We start from the raw sequence: 11,876 nt of genomic DNA on the forward strand, positions 1-11,876 counted from the left end.
ATAGAACATGAATTAGGGGGTACTCATGGCACAACTAAGAGGCTTAGGGGGTACGTGAGACAGAAAAGGTTGGGAAACACTGCTATAGAGGACTAGATCAAAAGCAGAGGGCTGCCAGCTTTACGACATGGGGTGCACACAGCCACACACACACACACACACACACACACACACACACACACACACACACACACACACACACACACACACGCACGCACACACGCACACAAAACACATACAAACACACACACACACATACTGCTGCTGGTGTATTTAATAAAAACCTTTTTTTTAATTATTTATTTCTTCAAATGCTACTATTACTATGTCAGAACGCTATAAAGGACTTTTAGAAAAAAGAACAACAAAATACCTCCTCTTAATGTATGTTCTCTACAAGTCTTCTGTTGTCCAGTCTTGCACTTTAAATGTCTGTATGAGCAATGTCTACGTCCATACTGTCTATGTCCATGTATGAGTACTGTCTATGTCTATACTGTCTATGTCCTTACCTAGATTAGTCTATGTCTGCATGGGAGAGCAAGAAACGCAATTTCAAATTCTTTGTATGACCAGTGCATGTAAAGAAATTGACAATAAACTTGACTTGACTTGACTTGACACTGTCACCATCACTTTGAGGAGAAGAGAAATGTGTGCGTCTTGCCCTGATGTGTCTGCTTTTAAAGATGCTAGACTACAAAACAGACAAAAAAACGAGTGTCTCGACCCTACTACACTAAACGAAAAACAAGGCAGTAAACAAAAACACATTGCACCTTTTGTGCCCAGACTGACGTAGGTTGGCAGAGGAGGAGGAGGAGGAGGAGGAGTGGAGTGGATCCAAAGACAAAACCAAAAAAAGATAAGAAAGAGGAGCCAGAGCAAAGTCCCGGGGGGGGGGGGGGGGTTGGTTTGCAACCCCTCACTCCGCATAACAAAAGGAAGAGTCCACCGCACGGCTCCTTCATTCATTCCGAGAGACGTCGTAAAAACCCACAACTTCCTCGAGAACTTGGTGGCGTGGGGGTCTCCCTCTCGCGCACACACACACACACGCGCGCGCGCACACACAAGCGCGCGCACACACGCGCACGGGCACACGCACACAAAGGGCCTTTTCACAGTGAGGATGTCTCGAAAAAAGACTTGACAATGAGCCTCAGTTGTTAACCGTCACAGAAGAATGAGCTACGTGGTCACATTCCTAGGGTGAAGGTTCTGAATGAATTGTTTTATAAGCGTTGCACCATGGAAACCAAAGGAACTGAGCTTCACTTTCAGAAACAACTTGTTGATAAACACGTGATGCTGTGCTACACTAGTAACATTTATGACCAAGATGCCCCCTCTCTCTCTGAGGTAAAAGTCGGACATTCAGCCATTTCAGTTTATGAAACGCACGCTCAGCCTACAATCATAATAAGCATTTTGCATGCACTAGATTTACTTAGCAAAGATTTCCAATATGGTAGACCGGGATAAGTCATAGCACGCTTCACCAATGTGCAAATGAAGTTGGATCAACTCCATTATCCTAAATGCGTGTGACTTTCCCATTGACCTCAATTCATTCTCCAAGGTGGATTCTTGCCCTCCCTTGCTCACTTGCCTGCTTTTCACCTCATGATAATGTCACTGATGACAGAAAATGAATTCAATATATTGCAAAATCCCAATTCCAATGTCATTTTCTCATTTGCAATTGGGATGGTGAATGACACCCAGTCCCCCAAATGTTTTTTTGCAGCTAGACTGACAGCTGGGAAACTTTACTGTTTTCTCCACAGAGGCGGGGCGAGGCCACAAGCACAAGTGGAGGATGGAAGTGTGCATATTGGAATGCGAATACCTAGTCTCGTAAGTCTCCTTAAGGGGCATGGCTGCCATAGGATTGCGCTGTGCAGTTTAGAACCTCACGTCATATGGATCCCAGTTAGCCTGGGAACTCCCATACTGCCTTTAGTTCTACACAATTGTTTCGATCTGAAAGACAGTCTGGGGAGGATGACTCATAACGTCCAAGATCATGGGATCTGTGTCATAATGGCCAAGCATTCCGACCTTAACAGTTTCTCTGCCCAATCAGAGAGCAGGGCAGTGTGTCATAATAGCAAACCTATACGGAATTTACAATAGGCAACTCCCCAGACCTAATCTCACTTGTGATTAGGTCTGGTGTTAACCAGGCAAGATCCCAGTAGGAACTTGTTATGAATTCGCCGCTACCTTATCAACCATCCCTGGTATTAGTTAACCCCTTTCAACCAAGACATATTCTTTCCATCACTACCAGCTCCGTTGCTCTGGCAAGGATTATGTGGACCCTCGATTGTAAGTTGCTTTGGATAAAAGTGTGTAATGTTATATGTCATGACAGAGCCAAAGTCTTCTCAGGAAGCTATGTGTGCATCTACAGGTATTAATCACACATTCACCATAATAAGGTTCCTATACAGGTGACGACTGTTAATCACACATTTGCCATGATAAGGTGCCTAAACAGGCAATGAGACTATGTATTAATTACACATCAGCCATAATAAGGTGCCTAAACAGGTGTAAGTTACACACGATAAGGTGCCTAAACAGGTGACCAGAGTTAATTAAGTTACACATAATAAGGTGCCTAAACAGACCAGTGTTAATTCCACATGATAAGGTGCCTAAACAGACCAGTGTTAATTACACATGATAAGGTGCTAAACAGGTGACCAGAGTTAATTACACATGATAAGGTGCCTAAACAGGTTCCATCACAGTGCCATCCATAATACAGCACAGACAAGCGCCAACAATGAGTAAGTTAGACTAGCCTAGCCTGTGCTGTGGTCACCGACCAGGACAATGGTGGTAGGTGGGGTGGGGTGGGGTAGGACACCCAGGCCAGCACACTGTCAGAGGTGACGGGCACACATGCTCACAGGTACTAATGTCTCCCAACAACTATTTGCAGTATTTCAAAAAAGTTTTAGAAATACCAAGGCACTCATCTTCTTTGTAATTAAAATGCCTTTATTTTGTTGGGCATAGCATGATTAAAATACTTCTTTTTTTTTAAATCAACCAAACCTGTCACCAAAGAGCACCATCTTTAAAAACTAGACAGTTCCAGGAAGCACTCCAACTGGACTTCATTCTGGAACTATTTCCAGTAGAAATGTTTGCTGAAGATGAATGTTATAATGGACCCTATGATAGATCTGGTCTTAAAAATATTTGAAATGTCAGACTTGCAGTATACCGGCTAAATAAAAGCATTACACATTTAAATAAAAAAAGGCCATTACATCAGTGTGCTAAGCCCGCGGTATGCTTGCTGTAGGATACGCGTGCACGGGCACAATTCGTTCATGAGTTCACGCGTTAACTTCCGTAGTTCATGTCAATTTTACACGCGTTAGATACTGCAACCATTACTCTGACTGAATGCGAAGTCAGTGGTGTTAAGATAACTTTGGCAGTTATTAATACAGTATCTCCCATTGGAGGTGGGGTGGGGAACACCCATCACACTTTTTGTCAGAGGATGCGCTCAACTTCGTGGAAAAACTAAAGTCTATGGGTGTGCAATAAAATGTATCAACTTAAAGAAGAAAAATCCGCACTCACAAACTGCATCTCATTATTTATTTATATTACCACCATGTCCAAAAAGCAAATGCGTTTCGACTATCAAGCCTTCATCAGTGCGTGGTACACGGCTTGATAGCCGAAACGCGTTTGCTTTTTGGACATGGTGGTACTATAAATAAATAATGAGACGCAGTTTGTGAAACACCCATCACACTGCCAGGTGGACAGACGGACGGACACGCTCAAAGGCAAGGCACACCTCCAGCCGACCGGGTGAGGTCACCCTCCCTCACAACGTGGGACCTGGGTGAACAAGCGCATGACCCACCGGCCGGTCACGGGAAACCGGATCTGGGTGAAGAAAGGGAGGTGGGTGGGACGGGACGGGACAGGACACACACACACACACACACACACACACATGCACACACATACGCACACACACACACACACACACACACACTTCCAAGGAAAGTCCAGCGTCTACCCCTGCCAGCATTGCACAGGAAGGCGAGGGAGCATGGGGAAACTCGTCTCACACACACACACACACACACACCTTTTGAAGGAGAGTCACCATTCATGTGTCCGGCGGCATGTACCCCTGTCGGCATTACTCAGGAAGGCGAGGGCGAGGGAGCATGGGGAAACTCTCCACACACACACACACACACACACACCTTTTGAAGGAGAGTCACCATTCATGTGTCCGGCGGCATGTACCCCTGTCGGCATTACTCAGGAAGGCGAGGGCGAGGGAGCATGGGGAAACTCTCCACACACACACACACACACACACACACACACACACACACACACACACACACACACACACACACACACACACACACACACACACACACACACACACACACACACACAGACACGAGGGAGCGGGAGCGTTGGGAAACTCTCCGACATTCCAGGGAAGCTGAGTCACCAGGGAAGGAACGTCCTTATGATGATGAGAGGGGACCCTGACACGTAGGTGAGACGGGTGTGTGTGTGAGTGTGTGTGTGTGTGTTCTACTTGCATATGAACAAGCCATTTGGATGATGAGTTTTTTTCAAAGGGTGTGTGCGTGTGTGCGTGTGTGTGTGTGTGTCTACAGAAAGTTCTGGTGTCAGAGCAATTGTTCTATATGAACGAGTCGTGTGGACGATGACTTTGTGTCACAGGGTGTGTGCGCGATTTATAAATAAAAATGGATGGGATGGTGACTGTGTGTGTGTGTGTGTGTGTGTGTGTGTGTGCGTACAGAAAGTTCTGGTGAGCAATTCAATTCAATAGATAAGGCATCGATGACGGCTCCATGAGGCGTGGGCCTATTCCGCCCTTCATAAACACACCTACAGCATCACATGACCTCACTCATGATGACCTCACACACAGGACAACACAACACGACACGGCCGTCAAATGGACACGGACATACTGCACATGACGCTCATCTTCAGAGTCAAACATGCTGTTTTGAATACATCCTTCCATCTGCCATCGCCCAATCACGTCATGTTCAGATTCCTCAAGACATACAGTACTGACTGAATCTGTCCCAACATAACTCTTGTTATCCCTCCAAGAAGCAACTGGCATTCCTTTACCACAGAATACTGTGTGTGTGATATGGTGATCTCACTTTCGCGGAGATTAAACACGCACACACGCACACACGCACACACGCACACACACACGCACGCACACACACACGCACACGCACACACACACACACACACACACACACACACACACACACACACACACACACACACGAGGTGGGAATGTGAGCCTTGGAAAGGGAAGGACGTTTAAAATAGTCCTTCTCTCTCCACTTTTCAAGTTTCATCCTTTAAGTGGGCCACTCAGGAGTGAAAAGCCCTCTGCCCTACTAACATCTCTAGCCGAGTCAGTAACCTTGTTTCCAGGGTTCTAGAGACAGTTCCAATCTGTGTGTGTGTGTGTGTGTGTGTTTGCCAGAGAAAGAATGTGAATTCATGTATGAGTGTGTCAGTTTTGTGCTGCACTGTGTGTGTGATTATCATCAATGTATTATTTATACGTTCAGGTTAACTGTACATTGGAGACTGCTCAAACAATATCAAACTTCTGTGCCAACCCTGTTACATAGATTTTTGACAATAAAGTACCCTTGACTTGACTTGACTGCTGCACCTTTGAGGAGAGAGTGACTCCACCAAAGACACACTAACACACACACACACATACGTACACAGAGAGCCACTATTTGCCAGACCTCCAGTCAGTCTATTAATAGCAAGCAGCAACAGGGCCAAGGGCTGTAGTCATTTCCAGTAGAAACTAAAAGGTCTGCTTCAAATGAAGACTACAATGGAGCCCTATGATAGATCTGGTCTTAAAATGTTTCAAATGTCAGACTTGCAGTGTACCGGCTGAATAAAAACATAGAAAAGTCCATTACATCAGTGTGTTGTGTTCCACTGACTGAGTCTGGAGGCGTGTTAAACAGCACAGCAGCAGTTATTGATATCATGGAAAAGACAACAACACACACTGGGGTTGAAGTGGACGGCTCTGGACAAAAAAGACAAGAGTTCTCGCTCTCTCTCTTCTGTGTGTGTGTGTGTGTGTGTGTGTGTCCAAACCAACTGTCACACACAACTCACGTTGCCACACACTCGGGTGATGTCACCTCCGCGCATGACGTTCATGACAACCCTCTGGCAGTTTCAGAAACAAACCAACAACATAGTTTTCTGACTGAAGTGACAGGGAGTGCATGGACTCGCCTCAAATCAGTGTATGGTTAACTCTTAACAGCCCTGCCCATGTTAAAACAACAACAACAACAACAACAACAAACAAAAACAATGTTTCAGTCACAGTCATAAAGACAACAAGCACTACCAAGGAAACTTTATACATTTTGGTAACCTTTATCCTTGAAAATATAGGCCTAGCTCATAAACAAATTGCTCAATTCATTGTTTTTAATCCCCTCTACACCAAAATGATCGCCTTCTTCATCCATTCGACAGGTCATGCATTGCGTCTTATTGCCTCCTGTAGGCCTACAGTAGCCCATGTATAAAAGGCTGGTCATGAGCAGTAGCCTAGTCTCTCTACGCCAGTGGTCTCCAATTAACTTTTCCCAAGGGCCAAATAATGTAGAGCAAGCGAGGCCGCGGGCCCAAAAAATAAATAAAATAAAATAAAAAATAAATAAATAAATAAATAAATAATAGAAACACTGTTGAAATATTCAAATATTAGTATTAGCTGTTGCAATATAGTGCCAGGGATGAATGTAAATAAAGACCAACTGTGGACAGGTTAACGAGAGAGAGAGAGAGAGAGAGAGAGAGAGAGAGAGAGAGAGAGAGAGAGAGAGAGCACGTTCAACTGCTGAATGCATGTTCAACTGCTGAACGTGCTCTCCAGCAGAGCCACTTCAGTCACGGCACGGAGGGAGGGAGGGGGAGAGAAATTTAGGCTACATGACAAGACCTAAAACAAATATAGGTCAATGTGCGCTACAATCCCAATTCGATCGAGGAACAAAAGTCATTTCCATAGCGATTAAATCTCATTGAACTCGTGCGCTGCATCTCACCTCTGCCTGAACCGAAAAGACGCAAGCCCATGCAACAGGTGGCACCCAGGCAGATGAAATAGTTAGTTTCCAGGAATGCTCGTCTATATATTTCTTGCGGTCGTTTTCGAAAATCATATTAGTTTTCCTCCAACGCATTCCCGATGTATCATGCATTCTCTGCTCAACTGATCTCGCATAACGCGCCCCTACCAAACTACGGGGAAAAAATATCCTCCACATTTAGAATGGGCTACTACAGTACGCCAGCTAAAATGCAAAGAGGGTGATATCACAAATACACAAAAATAGTGCAGGGGAGGAGAATCGTCCAGATTTAACAGAGGACAGAGTGAGTGCTCTAACTGCATAACTGAGCGCTCAAGACTCTTCTGGTTGAACAAAGGGAAACACGCTCATGAGCACCGTGCACCGTCGGGGCTGTCGGGGAGATGAGGTGGGCCATCAGGAATATTAAACCCTATTCTGCCTAACTACTAGCCTACGTAGGCCTATGTTTCCTGGACATTTCTGAAATTCGGGTTAGGGGTAGGGTGGAGCAAGGTAGCCTACTGTTCTCAGATGCTCCCGTGGCGCCTTCAGATAGGCTAAATTAGGAATGCGATACAGTTATACACGTGCGATACAGAAATACAGATGGTCAGCCAGACCTTGAATATTACGAGTGCAAGACAAAGCAAAACTGATATAACAAAAACATACAATAGAAGCAAAGGAGAATCGTTTACATTTGCAAACAGAAGAGAGTTGAGAAAACTCTGCCGACTTGGCTTAAATAACTGTGCGCTTCGCGCCTCATGACTCTCCAGGTTTAATAGAAAGGGCGCGGCTCACCGCGGCGCGCAGGATGCACCCAGCAACGTTGACCTTCAGGAATACTCAGCTAATCTTCTACCTGGCTCTATATTTTCAAAGACATTTTAAAGGAACTGGTTTCGTTTTTGTCCTCCCTTCTTTTGGTAACGACTGTTCTCTGGAGCTTGAATTGCGTTAACGTCTCTACATGTAGGCTACTACCTTGCATAGATACTTCCAAAATACGGGATAATTGTCATCCAAACTTCACATAAATGTGAGTAAACAAAAGACAAAATGTATCTGGCCTGCTAAATACATAAAAATAGGGAAGGAGAGAATTGTCCTCATTTTCAACCAGAAGAGAGGAGAGTGCTTCGATACCGCACAATTGCGAATGGTCTGATGACCGAGGTAAACGCAATGATGAATAACGGCTTCTCTAGATGTCTAGGAGACAACAGATTGCACCATTTTCCCTCATTTTCAATGTCTGTCATGAGACTGTTATTATAAGATTTAACTGTTTGTGAATGCTTAGGAGAGATAACTGACGTTTTTGTGATCGAAAATCGCGCATGGCCACAAATAGGCGCATTTATGGTTTCATTTTTAAGGACCTCATGGCGGGCCAGAAATTTGCTGCCCGCGGGCCGCAGTTGGCCCGCGGGCCGTTGTTTGGAGACCAGTGCTCTACGCCCTGTCCAAACAATGCTGCTGAACAAAGCTGAACAAGAAACAGCATTGTTACAATAGCCTCTCCCAGACTCTCCCCCGGACAACTGAGCTCTCTTTCACTGGATCAAGACGTTCGTTCAGGAGGGCCCTGATGGTGGGAAGGAAGTCGGAGTGGAGAGCTCCATTGGTAGTGCAGGATACAGTCATCTTCAGCACATCAGTTATTCCCGAATAAGCTTTCATTACAGCCACCGCAGAATTTTAAAAATACAAGTCAGCGGAATCCCTGAGTGAGCCGCCTCCTCCTCCCCGTGACAGACCAGTGAATTTTCCCACACATGAATCAAAGGCGGCTTTCAGGATTGAAAGAATGACACGTTGGCTACTTCGCGCTCATTTCTGATTAAAAATTTAGCATCGCGTAACTGGCAAAGTGTTTGTTTATGCCTTGACAGTTGTTACAATGTCACAGGGCAGCGGGGAAACTTCCTTCAGCCTGTATCGCTATAATTGTTGCCACGTTCAAGCTTCCATAGGAACAAAGTAACCAGTGCATGCTGTGTGAGATTCATTGTGTAGCTACACCGGTAGGCTACATGCTAAAAGAGCAGCTTTGTGCCAATATAGGTTTATATCTGTCCGACAGTGCACTGAATTAAAATAACACCATACTCACCGGTTTCGGCATTTTGAATCCTCTCTTCTCCCAGCAGCAAGCGAAATAAAATCAGCCTTACAATCCTTCAGAGAGATAGATACCCTTCCCCGTCGTCTGTCTCTGGAAAGAAGAGAAACCAGTTTGAGGAACCCGAAGTCGACTGAGTCAGAGGCGGACAAGCCCTCCTTTTTAACACTGACGGTGACATGCACTCACGCAGCTACTCCATGTATAGCCTTATGAATCACTATTAGAACTAAACATGTTGATGTGGAGAGATTGCGCATGGCCTCACCCTTGAGACCACAAAAGGAGATTGAGGTGGCAAAGATTATTTGTTCAGTCTCCACCCTTTAGGTCAAACATCTAGCGCACTACTTCCACGGTTACACCAGGTAGCATATTGATGATGGTGATGGAGATGATGGAGCTGAATACAGTTCTTGGGAGTGGACTGATTTAGTTCAGCCATACACTGTGCATTTGGTAAACCTAAAAGCAAAGGAGCAATAGGCTATATCTGCAAATTACCTGCATCCAACGACAATTTTTCAAATGATATTCCCTGCGCCGATGCTTTCGATCAGGCATCGCCCATGCTTTCCTGCAACGCTGTATCAGATTATACTGATGTGCAATGTGAGCACCTAGCCACTTTGCCTTGAAGCAGGAAACAATGTAGCTACCCAACCCACAGAGCAAGTTCTTGTTTGGGAAATGTCTGGTCAGACTAGATTCTAGTTCTAGGCGAAAGGCAGTCTCTGATTTGGCACAGCTTAATGTATGGTGCTTCGATATGAACATTACAGGCCAAATGTCTACAAAAGAGAAGAAACACATAGCTATGTCGAATAGTTTTAAATAAAAGTAGTCAATATATTTTTTCTGTCCCTTAGAGTAGTAGCCTATAACAAGGGTGGCTGTCGCGTCTGGCGCATCATAATATCAGTGTACAAATTAACCCACATCATCTTGGGCCGTTACAAAAACTAGGCTACCCCGTGACAGTTAGGCTAGGCCTACTGTAAATACAAACACATCATGGTGGCTACTAGTAGCCCCATCCGTCGCAAATAATCCCAAAAACACCTGTTGAGGAGAGATTTTTCCCATTCTGAATGGGGGCGTTGGCAGAAACTAGAACAACAGTCAAAGTAGCCAAGTAGAAGGAAAGCATAGCGCGCGTCTCTATTCTGTTGTCAATACATCTGTAAATTCTTTGTTAAAAATAGATAACTTACCAGAACAGGTGGTATTTCCAGTATAAAGCCCGGATAACTAACGAAGAGAACACTCCCCTCCCTCCACTCACTCACTAGACTTGCCTCGAGTTCAGCGGCGCGGCGGCAATATGGATGACGCTTCCCTGATGACGCATCCGGGGCGCGGAGATCCACTAGCTTGCACAGCGAAGCAGCGCGCAGCTCAACGCGATTGCCGCATGATTGCGAGTTCCTGTTTGCCGTGCTGCCATGGCGAACTTGTGGCTTTGCGCAAAGGCAGCTCAGGCAACTCCCATTGTACAGTAGGAGGCCATGCGACCATTCTGAGCACGCTTATGATGGCTCACCTTAACCCAGACTTGTGATCACAAGATGATGATGATAGGCCTAATAATGGGCCATTGGGACTTGTTGGTCATCATGCATTGACTGGACAAGGGTGACAGAATTTAATTAATGATTCAAGTTCCATTTTTGTCGCCAGTTTTGCCTCAACCCTATAACGATTTTAGACAACACTTTTGCATGTGTACACTTTTAATTTGGCTAATAGGTCTATTTAGAGGGCTTGTGTGTAGTAGTAGATTGATCCAAACTTCCATAGAGTTGCAAGCCTATGTTTAAATATGTAGAAGCTTTAATTTGAACCTTGTGCAGAAGGCCACCGCTGTGGATAATCCCTTGATCTGCATATCTGCAATTATTATTAAACCGTAGCCTAATAATCCGCCCAAAATGCTTAAACACATCACTTGAAATAATCTGTAATCAGATCAAGGCATTGGAGGAATTATTATTATGAGTAAATAGACTCAATGGGTAATTAATTCATATATTTTAAGTGAGATCCACTCAAGGCATCCTGGTGCGTCAAACGGAACGGAATAAAGGATGTGCTTCAGCACATGACCGTCTTCAGCCACATGCTTTCATTCACTCATGGCTCCCAAAATAGTTTGACGGGTAACTCATGGACTACAGGCAGACCTTCTCTGCCAGTAAATGACTATGTGGACATTCTCATTCATTCAAAAACAGTTTAAACTTAAGCTTTCTCACAGCTGTGTTCTTCTAATAGGCTGTACTAATTCTATACTTCTATTCGAGCATACTAAGGCCAACATACTACTTTTTGTACAGTAGCCTACAGTAGGATACATGTCAGTGTTAATATTTGTCTGCGCCTGTTCTGATAGACTTATTTACTGTTGGCTAAAATGCCCAGGGTGTACGCGGTGCTTCTCTCTCGGTTGTTTCCAAATGCACACACAGCAGCGCATCTGTGGCGTTGGCTCCAAAAACCGATACACCCACAGCACCAGCGCGCACACTCGGAAGCAGACTGAGCAACAG

At 44.9% G+C, this 11,876-nt stretch overlaps 1 protein-coding gene across 1 annotated transcript in view; it reads right to left on the minus strand.

Annotated features, from left to right (window-relative positions):
* The window catches only part of ezrb (ezrin b), a 94,646-nt gene extending 83,914 nt beyond the window's left edge, over positions 1–10,732 (minus strand). Inside the window, exons 1-2 of the mRNA XM_063223762.1 lie at positions 10,542–10,732; positions 9,319–9,420 (exon numbers count right to left, since the gene is read on the minus strand). Of these exons, the coding sequence (XP_063079832.1) occupies positions 9,319–9,330 (12 nt within the window). The 5' untranslated portion in view covers positions 9,331–9,420; positions 10,542–10,732. The remainder of the gene's footprint in view (positions 1–9,318; positions 9,421–10,541) is intronic.
* Positions 10,733–11,876: the final 1,144 nt, after the last annotated feature.

The sequence above is a fragment of the Engraulis encrasicolus genome, chromosome 18, assembly GCF_034702125.1.
Source record: "Engraulis encrasicolus isolate BLACKSEA-1 chromosome 18, IST_EnEncr_1.0, whole genome shotgun sequence".
Lineage (NCBI taxonomy): Eukaryota > Metazoa > Chordata > Actinopteri > Clupeiformes > Engraulidae > Engraulis > Engraulis encrasicolus.